This window comes from Callorhinchus milii, unplaced genomic scaffold (genome assembly GCF_018977255.1).
Source record: "Callorhinchus milii isolate IMCB2004 unplaced genomic scaffold, IMCB_Cmil_1.0 Scaffold4, whole genome shotgun sequence".
Lineage (NCBI taxonomy): Eukaryota > Metazoa > Chordata > Chondrichthyes > Chimaeriformes > Callorhinchidae > Callorhinchus > Callorhinchus milii.
This window is the reverse complement of record NW_024704745.1, coordinates 16,650,207-16,665,768: the sequence shown is the minus strand read 5'-3', so window position 1 is coordinate 16,665,768 and position 15,562 is coordinate 16,650,207. Positions and strand designations below refer to the sequence as shown.

The window sequence follows — 15,562 nt, the reverse complement described above, 5'->3', positions numbered from 1 at the left end:
GGATGAAGGAGAAGAAAATACCAAAGCAACAACAACAACAACAAAATTACATTTATTTAGCGCCTTTCACGTCGGGAGGACGTCCCAAAGCGCTGAACAGTCAGGTGTCAGGGCCCGAGCATGGGGGAGGGGTGGTGTAGGGGTGAGGGAAGGCAGAGAGGTGGGAGGGAGACCAAAAGCGCGGTCGAAGAGAAGGGTCTTGAGACCGCCAGCCTTGAAGGAGGCAAGGGAAGAAGCGAGGCGAAGGGACCGTGGGATGGAGTTCCAGAGTGGGGACAGAGAGGCTGAAAGCCCGGCCACCGATGGTAGGTTGGGTGGGAGACATAGAGCAGGCTGGAGCCTGATGAGCGGAGGGAGCGTGGTAGGGAGTCAGCAGGTCAGAGAGGTAGGAGGGGGCAAGGCATGGATAGCCTTAAAGGTGAGGATGAGGATCTTGAACTCGATCCTCTGGGGGATGAGGAGCCAGTGGAGTCGGGCGAGGGTGGGAGTGATGGGGCCGCGGAGCCACTCGCAACTATGCATTACCAAAGTCTATTTAGAAATGCAGTACCTGTACTTGTCTCAGTTGCAATCAAGAGGAAGCTAGACCTTCACATGAGGAAGAGAGGAATAGAAGTGTATGGGAGGGAGCAAGGAATTGGTGGAGGTTCGTCTGGAGTACAAACACCGTCATGGATTGGTTTGGCTGAGTGGCTTGTTTCTTTGCTGTCCATTCTTTGTACTTTATATGAAGAGATTTTTCATGAGAGCATTACTGCATGGAAAGACATCGTTTGGTTATGCTAGTTCATGCCAGTGTTTATAATTCGTAGCTTTTCCACTCCAGAGCCTAATCCACTCTCCCAGAGTACGAATCCTATTCCCTTCTCCCTGGTCAAGTTTCCTCTTAATTGTGTCTGATGTGTGAAGATTCTAGAAAAGATTGCTATTGATCGCATCTAATCGCTTTTCTCCAGAAAAAAAATTATTTTCCAGTGTGTTTATCACACAGCATTTATGTTTTAATTAAATGATTCTCCACCCATGTAATGAAATAATGTGCAAAACTCTAGCTGCTCGAGTATTAGAAGATCCCAATGGATTGTCCTCCTGTTTGGGGATAAGGCATGAATTGCATTGAGGACCAGCATAATATTCAGTTAATGTTTGTGAAATGTCTCATTTGTCATATGTTTTTTAAATTGTGAAAATAGTTTCTATAGTTTGTGAGAGGCCAAACATGGTTTGGAGCATCAGCCTAGGTGTGAAATTGTATGCTACTATCACTATGTTGTCTTACCAGATTGCTATCAGTTGTGGTATTGAGGAAACATACTCCATACTAACCTGTCCACTCCCTCCGTTCAGCATGCTCCGGCTGGCTCCATCCCCCCTCTGGCCCACCCTACCATTGGCAGTCAGGCCTCCAGCTTCTCTGTGTCCACCCTTTGGCACCCACTGTCGCTTTGTCTTCTCCCTACCTTGCATCCTTCAAGGCACATCTCAAGACCCATACTCTTTGACCTCGCATTCGGCCACCTTCCTACCCCTACCCTCCTACCCCTACCCTTCACTACCCCTGATCCCAAATCCCTGCTCGGATCCAAATCCTTGACTCTCCAGCACCTTAGGACGTCCTCCCGATGTGAAAGGTGTTATACAAATGTAATTTGTTGTTGTTGCATGGAAGATAATAACAATAATGCTTCCATTTCATATTGTGCCTTTATAAGTTGTTAAAACATCGCAGAGCTTTTCTCCTAGATTTTACCATAACATTTGTGACTATATTTATAGATGAATATTTAAGATCAATTGAACAAATAATTTTCCAATAAATGAACAGCTTCATCTTGGCTAGATATTATAGAAAATTGTGACTTATGTGGAACCTCTATTAAACTACTGTCCTATGCAAGTGTATGTCAAAATAAACATTTGCGTAACTTAAAATACCACAAAAGCATTAACCTTTAATAACAGAAAACATTTCAGCTATTGTGCTCATTAATTTTTTCACAAATCTTAGTCTTATCGCTGTTGTCCATATTCTTTTTTAATTAATTTGCTCAATCAAGGTGCATTCTGTTCATTGTTTTCACACAAGATTCAGGCAAACAGTGACATTTTTGGTAAACTGGATGGTGTGACGATATTGATGTATCATGATGCACAATTGCTTCCACAGTTCTGCAAAAGGTTAAAGCTGTTATAAACTCCATTTCCGATACAGAATCAGTGTCACTGTTAGATTACACTCTTTCAACCTGTGAGGTAAAAATAGCCAAATAATTAAACTAAATGAATATTGTTTCAGACAAGTGCATTGTAATTGTATGTCTCAGACTGCTAGCTCACTGAAGCGAGCACAAGATGAAGATTATCATTCACATTCAGATACCCTACACAAAACAAACATTCAATGATAATGAGAAAATGCTAGCTGAGTTTACTTATATGCTGCAAAAGTTAAAACTTCATCAGAATGCTTCATTTTTATTATTGAAGCAAATATTGAAATCCAGTACTGACAATGTTACTCATGACATGATAGAACACAAAATAATGCAGACATACTTAACCAATAATTGTTGATGGTCCTTTCAAGCCAAACCTTATGTTGGTTTATTGTGGTATTCAATAAAGGGTAGACTCACAGTAAAATATTTGATCAATTAATTGAAAAAGAAGCAGCACAATATGCAAATAAAGGTAAGCTGCCTCATTTGCTTTACAAAGTATGAGCAGCATCTCCACCATTCGGGTTGAGGATGTCAACTAAACCCAGCATTAGAATCTACTTATTCGTTGGAGGATTCGGAAATTAAAGAATTAAAGAATAAGCATTTATATGTCAGCATGTTAAGGTATACAAAGAAAGGGGCTTACATTTTTATAATGCTTAATCACATAAAATATCTTAAAACCTTTAAGTAGGTCAAAACGTTGAGCAAGTGTCCTTACTTCACAAGCCTCTGTTACCAAGCAGTAAGTAGGAACCCGGATGTTAGTCAATTGACGGATTGCTTTTTCGGGGGTAATAATTCTATTAAAAAAAATTAGTCACTCAATCCATGACTGTTTGTAGGACACTGCTGTGTGCAATTGACTGCTGCGTTTCGCCCACACAATGTACAGTCAATTCACTTTACAGCATATTCTGTGAAGCTTTTTGAGATGCCTCAAAGATGTGATAGAGTGCTATGTCAAATGCAAAGATTATTATTATTGTTAAATGCAAATGCAGCAGTCATTTGACTCAACAGTGACTCACAATGAGCCATGAGGTAAATGACCAATTAATTTGAAGGATTATCAGTCAGAACACATGGAGAAACTGGCTTCTGTTTTTAGTGAGTAATTTGATGTTTACTGTGCACCTGAACAAACAGATGGGAACTCAGTTTAAAATCTCATTTGAAAGACCCAATGCGGTGTGCCCATACCAGGTTTTACATAACAACATTTTTTAGTTTGCAATTACTATTGTGGTTAAAAAAGCATGCAAATAAATGTCCTGTGATTCTATATATAGAACTCAAAATACCATAAAAGTTGTTGTTCAAATCCTCATCCTAAAACATGATTGTACCTGATTTTAGAAGTCCAGAGAATTAAACTCCATTGGCCTATGATTTTACATAAACTTTGATATTCAATGAATAAGCGATGTCTATCTGTATATTATTTTCAAAATGTGTTTCCAAAGAAATAATTCTGATGTTTCGCCTAAAAGTAGTCTTCACAACCTTGAAAGCATGTATTGCTGCCTAGGAATATCTGAAAGTATTGTTCTGTAGTCACACTTGAATGTGGAGAGCTGAGTGGAATACTGACTACGCGTCTTTACTGCCTTCACATCACAAAAAAGGTTGCATTAAAAGTTCCACTTTTCTACACATGAAGTAATCTTCTTTATTATATATGCATAACTATATATTTATATACTAATAAAACAACAATATCTGTCTGCGCTTCAAGAAGGATCTCAATAACCGATTGACGTAGAGACATGATTTATACTTCATCAGAAATGTCTTGCATCTAGGAGAGACATGGGCATATTTGTTTTCAGATGTCTCCTATCGTTCATGAGTTATTTTCAGTTTCGCGTTTTTTGCTGCAGTTACACCTGGTGGCCGCCGAGTCAAAGTGGCACTGTGGCATCGTGCATCACAGAGCAACTATGTATGTACACACGCACTGCAGTTATATCTAGTAGACGCGCCGGCTGACCGTGGTGCTGTGGCATTCTGCGTCACAGAGCACGCACGTAGCCAAGCTGCATGAACAAAATAAAGAACGCAGACGAAGCTAAGCCACAGCAACGTCAACAAAATTACATTTTTAAAGCGCTGAGTCCTCCCACTGAGTCCTCACAAAAGAAGTCCTCCCACAGGAATTCTCCCAGATGAGTATAGATAAAGATGAAATGTCTGTCTGTGTGTCTGTCCGTTTGTCAATCTACATTCCATATTGGATGCTTTGGTTGCAAGCGAAGCTGCAACAGGTACAGCTAGTAATTCATAATATTAGATCAGGAAAATCCCAAATTTAATCTCTGATTTGTGCTGAATCATTTGACTTTTGAACAGAACAATGCAGGAACCACAATTGACAATATTGTACCTGGTCCAAGGACGGAAATAAAATCAGCCAGGTTTCTTCTCCTGTTCAATAACTGTGTACGGTGAGTGTATGGAAAGTGTCCTGTAGTGGTTAGACCACTCGCTTTACAAGTGAGAGACCTGAGTTCAATTCCCGGCAGGGCGAAACCTTGGGCAAGTTTCCTTACTCCACACAGAGCCTAATAATAATCCCTCCAAAACCAAAAACAATAATAAATTGGTCATTTTCAATCTACGACTGTTTGTCGGACATTGCTGTGCGCAATTGGCTGCCGCGTTCGCCCACAAATATACAGTCAATTCACTTTACAGTATATTCTGTGAAGCGCTTTGGGACGTCCTCCTGACGTGAAAAGCGCTATATCAAATGCAAGGATTATTATTATTGGCTTGCGCCAGCGCCTGTGCACCTCGGGAGCTGGCAGCATCAGCCTCCACAGCTGCACACTCAACCTCACTGAACCAGTCAGGAAGCTGGGTGTCTTGTTTGACCCTGAACTGTCCTTTATCCCCCACACTCTCGCGCACCAAGCTCCGTGACCCCATCACTCCCGCCCTCACCCGACTCCACTGGTTTCCCATCCCCCAGAGGATCAAATTCAAGATCCTTGTTCTCACTTTCAAAGCCATCCATGGCTTTGCCCCCTCCTACCTCTCTGACCTGCTGACTCCCTACCAAAGTGCCCGCTCCCTCCGTTCAGCGGGCTCCGGCCTGCTCCATGTCTCCCGCCCAACCCGCCCTACCATCCGTGGCCGGGCTTTCAACTTCTTTGCCCTCACACTCTGGAACTCCATCCCACAGTCCCTTCGCCTCGCTTCCTCCCTTGCCTCCTTCAAGGCCAGTCGCAAGACCCTCCTCTTCGATCGTGCCTTTGGTCTCCCTCCCACTTCTCTGCCTTCCCTCACCCCATCCCACCCCACCCCCTCATGCTCTGGACCTGACCCCTGACTGTCCAGCTCCTTGGGATGTCCTCCTGACGTGAAAGGAGCTCTGTAAACGTAATTTTGTTGTTGGTGTAACCTGCCAAAACTCATTATGCTAGAAACATGGCCACACAGATTAGGTACCAGAAGCTGTTGCTGCCAAAATGACAAAATACACCAGCTAGAGGGCAGGTGGTGACATGGTAATTGCCTGGTGGAAGTATTGTTGAATATTACCATAAAAGTTAAAATTATCTTATATTCCAGGCTTCTTGTAATTTTATTGATGTTCAAGCATCCAGTCTGCTTATCTATGCTCAGTACATAGCATCTTTTGAGATTTTACTGTAATTTGGCATCGGACCAGCTTTTTACTGAACCCAGTGGTATAGCTCTAGTACTACAGTGCAGTAAAAATTGAGAGAGAGGTAGATGCAGTCACTGCTTTAGTACTGCAGTACAACTTTAACATGCTCCCCTCCCTCCCGTCTGTACTGCAGTACGTTGCTACAACCAGCACATTCACTACTGCAGACCTAGCACTGTATTTATATCTGTTAAATATCCTATTTAAAGTCCTGCACCTCATTATCATTGGCATATATGTAATCTTAGCAAAAAATTGCCCCTTACGTGTATCCATCTTTGTATTTGGAGCTTTGCAGATTCAAATGTCACTGTCAAAGAAGCTGATGCATTTTTTTGGCTTTCTAGAAGTAATTCATTAAATTGTAAAATTGTACAAGCATGGGACATTTGGGTTCCTAATCAGTCAGTGTGCGTACAAAATTCTAGCTACGTAAGAGAAGTGTTTTTTTTAAAAAAAGCTTTTGCTGCACAGACACTGCTGCAAAGCACAGCTCCTGTAGCTTCCCTGCAGTCAAGTGAAATGAAACCTTTCCATTTACAGTATGGTCTGGTTGACTGCAATATGAATTTATTGATTTGGAATTGAATTTGATATCTAAGTGTATTAATGTTTTAAATACTACTAGTTGGGCTATAATCTCCTTGCTTTCTCCCATATATAATATACAAAATACTCTTAGGCTATATATTTATTTGAAACATCCTAAGTCAATTCTTGTTCTTCCCCCTCCCCCAAAGCTACCATCCTCTTGTTGTTTCTGAGGCTGGAATGTGAGATAATGTTGTAAGTGGGTCTGTGATATTCTTGGCTTTTATTGTGTTTGGATGAAATACATATTAATTCACACAATCAATTATGATATCAGTCTAATGTAGAATAAATCCAGCAGTAGAGCATTGACAGAACAATATTCTTACATTATGCAACTTTGTTTGCATTTTAGTTTAACTCTATACACTAAAAACAATGTATTAAATCCTCAATTAGTTTGTCATTGTGGAAAATACATCTGGTTTGTGGTCTTCCTATTAACTGTAAGGGGTTGAACCTTCAAAAAAGTATTGGTATTGGTTTGCTTCATATATGGCAGAACATGTACATGTATATGTTTGAACAGTCACATAATGATTTCAAATCTTTTTTTTAAATCTTGCAATACATTCAAACCTGTTTCAGCAACCACTCAGGGAGTGGCTTTATCTAAGGGTGGCTTTCTGAGTAAGTGTTTGTTGGTTCATGACTGGGTCTGAACTTTTTTTAAAATTTCTGCATGCCCTCATGTAGACTCCTGCTACACTACAAGCGCATTTACCAACGCCACCTCAGTGTTGAGGCAGGAAGCTGTGTGTGTCATGTTGGCTTCTCAGTGCAGCATTGGTAAATGAGCTCACAGTCTATCTAGCAAGACTCTACACGGGCCTGTGGAAATTGGTAATGCATTACACTTAAATACACTTAAAACTGTCCGCAAAAAAGGATGTCTAGAAACCGACAGCGCTAAAAAGAATGGCCACTGGTTGAGTTTGATGGTTGGTTGCTGAATGGTGGTTATTTAACAGGTTTGACTGTACTTCATTCACATTAAGTTTAGGCAGGCCTTGTGGCTATTCAGAATGCATTAGATACCTCTTTTTGTTCACTGGACAAAAAGTGAACTAATAATTTATTTTAAAATGTCAATTTTTGCATGAATTGCTGCATTCTTTGTATTAAATGCCATCTGCATTTTGTATACTTAATCATGAGCATGAGTGCCGGTAAAATATAATGTTATCTTAACTTCACAACAATAAAAATGTTGAGTTATGTAGATTGACAATTGTCTAATCTTTCCAGCACTATAGTACTCTTTGTACTCCAAAATCAAAACAGAACAAACTTGTAAAGTGTGGGCATATTTCAGGACGGTTTTGAGAACTTTTCTCCAATTTAGTAATTTTAACACTTCCTCAGTCTCTGGATTTAGATCTCTAAACGGGTAGGTTATTGTTTCACTCCTATTGTTAAAAAACCCTCCCTCGGCCCTTCTCTACTCCCTAACTACCGCCCCATCTCCAACCTCCCCTTCCTCTCCAAGGTCCTGGAACGAGTTGTTGCTTCTCAGCTTCACTCCTTCCTCTCCTGCCACTCCCTTCTCGAAACCCTCCATTCAGGTTTCCGTGCCGCCTACAGCACAGAAACAGCCCTGGTCAACGTGACAAGTGACACTCTCTCCGTCTGCGACCAGGGCTTCCTCTGCCTCCTCATCCTACTTGACCTCGGTTGCTTTCGACATCATCAACCACTCTATCCTCATTCACCGCCTCTCCCCTCACCTCAACCTCCACGGCGCTGTCCTTGACTGGTTCAGATCGTACCTCTCACAATTCCTGCACTTCATCTCCTCAAACAGCTTCTCCTCTAACCCCGGACCGTCTCGTGCGGCGTCCCTCAGGGCTCCTTGGTCCCCTCCCTCTTCAACATCTATATGCTCCCTTTTGGTGACATCATCCGCAGACGTGGGGTCAATTTCCACATATAATAATAATCCTTAATAATAATCCTTGCATTTGATATAGCGCTTTTCACGTCGGGAGGACGTCCCAAAGCGCTTCACAGAACACACTGTAAAGTGAATTGACTGTATATTTGTGGGCGAACGCGGCAGCCAATTGCGCACAGCAATGTCCCACAAACAGTCGTAGATTGAAAATGACCAATTTAATTATTGTTTTTGGTTTTTTGGAGGGATTATTATTAGGCGTGTGGAGTAAGGAAACTTGCCCAAGGTTTCGCCCTGACCTGCCTGGAATTGAACTCAGGTCTCTCACTTGGAAAGTGAGTGCTCTGACCACTGAGCTACAGGACTCCATATATGTGGATGACACCCAACTCTACCTCTCTGCCTCCACCCTTGACTCCAGGACCACTGCCGTCCTGACAGAATGTCTGGCAGACATCAACAACAAGATTACAATTGTATGGCACCTTTCACGTCGGGAGGACTCCCTAAGGCGCTGACAGCATCACCATCAAGTCTTGGATGAGAGCTAACATTCTTCAGTTGAACGTCAACAAGACCGGGGCTCTCCTGTTGGCTCTCGTCAGTGTCTCCTCACCTTAGGCGCTGACAGCATCACCATCCATGGTTGCACACTCCACCTTGCTAAGCCAGTCTGGAACCTTGGGGTCTTGTTTGACACTCAGCTATCCTTTCTACCCCACATCTGCGCCATGACCCGCTCTGCCTTACCCCACCTCCATAACATTGCCCGGATCCGCCACTGTCTCACACCGCAGGCCACCGAAACCCTCATACACGCCTTCATTACATCGAGGCTTGACTATGCAAACTCACTGCTTGTCGGCCTCCCCAACTCCTCCCTCCATAGGCTGGAGATCATCCAGAACTCTGCAGCCTGTGTCCTCTCCCGCATTAGCCTCCGCGACCCTATCACCCCTATCCTTGCCCAAACCAATGGCTTCCCATCACACAGGATACAGTTCAAGATCCTGGTCCTCACATTCAAAGCCCTCCATGGTCTCGCTCCCCCCTACCTCTGTGACCTCCTAACCCCCAACCATCCTGTTCGCTCCCTCCGCTCAGCGGCTCCAGCCTGCTTCACATCCCCTGCCTTGCTCTCCCCACTATTGGCGGACGGGTCTTCCGCCCTCTGGAACTCCATCCCGCAGTCCCTCCGTCTCACTCCCTCCCTTGTCATCTTCAGGACCCATCTCAAGACCCTCCTCTTCGACTGTGCTTTCGATCACTCTGCTTCCCCCCCTGCCTACCCCCATCCCTACCCCAAATCGGGTCCGTAACTCTGTCCAGCGCCTTGAGATGTCCTCCCAATGTGAAAGGCGCATTACAAATGTAATTTTGTTGTTGTTGTTTCACTTATTGGTTCTGGGTTTAAATCTAACCCAGATAATTGGAATGGAAACCTTTTTCTTACAGCAAAACACAATTTTAAGTGAAAGGGGTTTGAGGTACTCTGTTGAGTAATTAATGGCCACAAGCCCACTAATAACAGGAATAAGTGCAATCCTTAAAATTTGGCAAATATTGCCACTTTACTGGCAGTTTTACAAAGAGAATTCATAAGAACAGCTGGTGTGCATAGTGGAAATGATGTGGGGGTGGAGAGTGGCTGTCAGCTGAGATTGAGGTTAAAGTGCTTTGTTCTCACTCCCATGCAGTATATGGTAAATATTCTCATTTAGCACTTAATCCTGATTATATGAAGTCTGTCTCTGCTGATAGCACTCCAGTCTCTGAGTCAGAGGATTCTGGCTTCAAGCATCACATGGGGACTGGGAACTCATATAGTCTAAGATGACAATCCAATGCAGAACTGTGGATGTGCTGCATTATCAGAGGTGCGGTTCTTCGGATGAAAAGTTAATCCGAAGACCTCTTTAATGTCTGGCCTTATTCAGCCAGACATTAAAGATGCCACAGCACTATTTGAAAAGAGATGGTGTCCAGGTCAACAATCCCCAAATAAGATTGGTCACTTACTCCATGGTTGTTTGTGGAACATTGCTGTATGCAAATTGGCTGCCATATTCACTGACAAAATAGTCACTTTACAGAAAATCTTGGGAAGGACTTTGAAACATCCCCCTGACGTGAAAGGCACTGTACCAAATGTAAAAATTATTTATTATTTTTTATTCTGTTTACAAAGTGTGAAAATATGTTGCATTCTTGAGTTTTATCAAAATGGCTCAAAACATTTCCCCACATATTGGGTAGGAACAGGAATGGCTATAACTAATTTCCCTCTTCAAATAATCTACCAACACTTGCTGTCGAGCAAATGTCACAGGTGAAGAATGATCAGTTTGGGTACTGCTTTACAAGAGTAGACACAACTAGTTAGGGAGACACCTTAAAGCCTAAACTCTAATCAAATATATTTCTCTGATGGATTAGCTCATAGGTTGTTGGGGGGGGCCTGGTAATTTAGTGATTTGTGGCTCTTGAGTAATTTGAGAAATTCTGATAATCTGTCTTTAATTTTTTTTCTCTATTCACAGAGCTGACTGGAAAGATTATGAATACCATTGAGGAATCAGGATTTAACATCAATGCGCTTCAAATGGTAAGATAACAATATTTTCAACATTTAGCTTGAAAAATGCATATCATGCAAATATGGCGTTAGAATTGTTCTTAAAATTGCTATGTTCCATTGCACAAGGACGAATTGGAAAATGTTAAATTTTAGTTACTACCTTCCACAATAAAGCTCATTATTTAATGTGCTTGATTAGTAATTTCACTGTGCTCTAGAATCTATTCACCTGTTTGTACCTGCTCCCCCATGAAATATCACATAACTGTCCACAGACATGTTTATATTAAAGTGGTGCAAAAAGAAAAAGGAAAGGCAGTGGGATTTCCTATACCAGGTCAGATCTGTATCGCAAGGAAGCAAAGTAGACTGTACTTTTCTGACTTCTTGATAATTATTTTTGCCAAGTTATAATTGGAGAAAAAAGGTTCCCTGTCAGAAAAGAACAGCACCAACTGTTTTCATAACATCTACACTTAGTTGGGATAATCTGGAAAGGCAGCAAGAAGAAGCGTATTCTTTTGCCTCGCCAAGAGGAAAATCCATGGAGCAAGTCAGCCCTTATTAGCTGTCCCTTAACAAAAGATTCAATAGGAAGGCTGAGGTACAGCATAAGGAATCTATTAGGATAAGTTCCACCCGGTTTTAGATTTACTCTAATTATCTTAACATTTCCGAGCATATAAAATTTGGCAAATTGTTGAATTCAGTCTTAACTTTGCAGCTGCTTTTCTATACTTCTTTAAAGAATGCCAAATTCTTAACGGTTTGAAATGTTAAGAAAAATAGAGTAAATCTAGACTTTATGGAATTTCTCTCCATATATTTGGTGGAGTTCTGTAGCTCAGTGGTTAGATCACTTGCCTCGCAAGCGAGAGACCTGGGTTTGATTCCCGGCAGGGCGAAATCTTGGGCAAGTTTCCTTACTCCACACACCTAATAATAATCCCTCAAGAAAAAAAACAATAATAAATTGGTCATTTCAATCCACAACTGTTCGTAGGACACTGCTGTGCACAATTGGTTGCCGCGTTTCACCCACAAATATACAGTCAATTCACTTTACAGTATATTTTGTGAAGCGCTTTGAGACGTCTAGAAGATGTGAAAAAGCGTTATATCAAATGCAAAGATTATTATTATTATTAAAAATAGTGAAACAGAAGAAAGTTAGGAGATTCTTCTTACCTGATGGAGAACTTCCACAGATATTAGAGTGGCACTGAAGCTCTGGACAAACAGACTATATAAAAGAGTTAAGTGTTGCCAAGGGGAAAATAAATGGCTATCAAGGAAGAGAAAATCAAGCCTTGTGTATGTTACTATGGTTTTGGCTGAGATGTAAGAATTCCATTAGAAATCAGAGGATATAGTAGGCCAATCATGTTGATGAATGAAGGATTAAGTGCAGCATTGAAATTAATATACGGTTATAATAGTTATTCCAAGTTCAGATCTGTTGTGGAAAGCATTATGATTTTTATGTTTGTATAAAATCACTTAAAAGGAAGCACTGCCAAAGATAAGTACATTTACTCATGGGCAAAGAATAATGTGTAATTCCCATCAAAGATTGATACATTGCTAACCAGTGTATTATTCCCAGTTTTGTCCATTCCCCATTTATATAATCCTGTCTGTAGTACACAGCAAAACATCAGTTTTATAAATGAGATTGGTAATTGTCTGGAGGGAAGAATTTTCCCAAAGCAAAGGATCTGGATTACACTCAGATTAGTATCTCATATGTGTGCGTAAGAACATCCTTGAGAACGGCTAGTTTGGTTGTGGTCAGATGGATTAAAGTATTACCTTAGAAAGATTTCTTTACGGGAACAGCGATAACATAGATTGTAAATAAATATTTACTCTCTAATCCACTTTTGCTCTTAATTCTACTTTCCCACCATTTTATCCCATGGAATCATTTAATGCCATATATTCTCAGGCAGAACATGGAATTGGATTAATGGATTGCCTGAGAGTGTGAACTCACTGTGAGGGGAAAGACTAGCATTAACCTATCAACTGATTTTATGCAAGCAACCAGCTGTCACTGGTTTATGTCTAAAAATTGCACATTTTGCAAGAAAGTTATTTAAACCAATGTTTTTTTATTATTAACTTTATTATTACCTAAAGTTCAATCATCTTTCCCTATTGCTATTTGTTTCACCCTCAAATTTTCTCTCTTGAAGTTGATGAGGTTACTGGTGGGGTTCCATGTTATTGTCTGTTCTTTGAGACATACGTTATCTAAGTAAGCATTCTTTAATTGCGAGTCTGTACATGGCTGTTGGTGGGCTGTTTAACTGTGGATGGGGCATCGCAGTCAAGACCAAAACTGTCGTAACCTGGTGTATGCACAAATTATTTCCAGCAGAACCTATTGTATAGTGATAAAGAGCAGGAACCCTGGCATTTGTTGTGCTTCTCTATCCCAAGATACGACCTTGTTATGACCTTGTTGATGCTTCTGCTAAGATTAACTATTGTAATATAATAATTATTCCAAATTGCAATTTCAATGACGATCAACTTTGTTTTTTGCTGAGGAATGATTTTATCAGTCAAGTAATATACTAGTAGAAGCATTTTTAAAAAAAAGAAAAGGTATATTTTAATATCAACCTTTTATCAACCTTTTAATATCAACCTTCAATATTTTAATATCAGGCTGCTTGAGTTTTTTTGAGCTGAATGAATGTGTTCACATGTCTGTATAAAGTATTTATAATCCATTAGTAATCCATCATATCCATTGGATATGACTGAATCTGGGCAACAATTTATCCAAGGGATTTTCATTGATAGCCTCACAGCATCTGAACTTACTTTAGTTTAGTCAAAGTACACTTGTTTTGGAAGATATCTACTTTTCTATTATCATAAGTATACGTACTGAATAACTACAGGTCTATTTATGAAACCTTTCATATTTATTATTGTTTTTTAAATTGTATTTTTGTACAGACCAACTTCAATTTATACAGTGTTCTTCAATATATAGATGACATACATAAATGGTAGTTTTAATTAATCCCGGTACACCAAGGGAGCCATATTACACATATGCCTTAATCATTTTAATGTTGAGATGCTTATTTTTATTAAATGTAGTCCAAAAGGATAACAATAATGGTTTTAGCAGTACCAGTTTGGAAGAATTTATTTTAATCTTAAAATGAATGTAAAAGTTAATCATTATTATCAGAACAAGTCTCCCACTTTGAATTGTTAGTATAAAGCATTAGTAAAAAAGAATTCTGAACAGTTCTTCCCACACTTTGCAAGCATAGATTCTATAAACATTTAAATTGACTAGTGGAGCCTGTAATTTTACTGCTATTTTGAGCTGAATGTGTTTATAACCCGACAAGCTTCACACTGACTCATCCGTGAAGTCTGTCGTTAAAATACTATGTTGGGATTCACCAGTGCCTTCGTTTTCTACCTCTTCTTCCATTCTTTTTTCTTCTCTTCGGAACAGTATCTCTTTGCTGGGGCATAGTTCCAAGGGAGCCAGATGTCTTCACTTGCCCAAGTGGCCATTACTTTTGTGTGTGCTTTGACTAGGGACATTAGAGCCAAGTTCCAAGTTCTTCTCCTCAACCCATGTACGCATGTGCACATCCAGAATATTCCACTGGAGAGCAGGCTTAATGATAATCTTTACATTTGATATAGCAGCTTTCACGTCGGTGGGGCATCTCAGGATTTACTGTGAAGTGCAGTGATTGTGTATTTTCTAGGTCATAGTAAGCTGGAGTGGGAAAACTTGCTGATTTTGCGCTCCTGGTAACCCAGGGTGCTAATTCATCCCAAACCAGACTGTTTTGGATGAGATCAGCTAACCCCGATGCAGAATGAGAGCATTTTATGTTTTACATGTTTGGTCTGAATGGCTCAAAAAATACTCACTGAACAAACTTGCTGAACTATAAGAGGGAGAAGCAGTTATAAATATGGCATTACACTGTGCATGAGAAACCAGCTACATGATAACATTATGTATATTTATAAAAGAGTCCTTAAGTAGTACTAGCTGTCATAAACATAACATGAGATTATCCACAAAACGTACAACATTTCCTGAGAGAGATGGCCTTCCCAACAAAATTGAAGTGCTAGTCATCCTTTCCGCCCGAATAAATTACTTGGGTTGATTTCAGTCAAGTTCATTAAGGAAAACTCTACATTAGCTTTCCTTGATTTGCTGTGAAATGAGTTTTCAACCTATATATTTCTTCATCATTTTAAAGTAAAGGAATATCTTTCTTTTCAACTTAATCAAAACTGCAAGGATTTTACAAGTGTCGTAATCTGCTCTCTTGTTTCAGACATCATAGTCAGTAATGATTATTTGCATGAATATTACGTCACAAACATGAAATAGGGTTTTGCGTGATGAGAATATGGAGTCATTCTGTTGAAGCATTCAGATGACATCATAAGCCACAAGGGTGCAGTCTGATTATTTTGTTAACCATCTGAATTCTGAGATGGATTCACTTCCCTGATTCACTTCCATATTTTTTTCTGTGTCAAAATATTTTTTGCCCTTTACTACCGCTGTTGAAGAAGGACATCACAGAACATTG

The 15,562-nt window shown here is 40.4% G+C and overlaps 1 protein-coding gene across 3 annotated transcripts in view; it reads left to right on the top strand.

Moving 5' to 3' along the window:
- nme7 (NME/NM23 family member 7) overlaps positions 1–15,562 on the top strand; it is a 73,583-nt gene that overhangs the window by 35,701 nt on the left and 22,320 nt on the right. For all 3 annotated transcript variants that reach the window (XM_042333911.1, XM_007891582.2, XM_007891583.2), the window contains exon 8: positions 10,924–10,988. In XM_042333911.1, the coding sequence (XP_042189845.1) occupies positions 10,924–10,988 (65 nt within the window). The remainder of the gene's footprint in view (positions 1–10,923; positions 10,989–15,562) is intronic.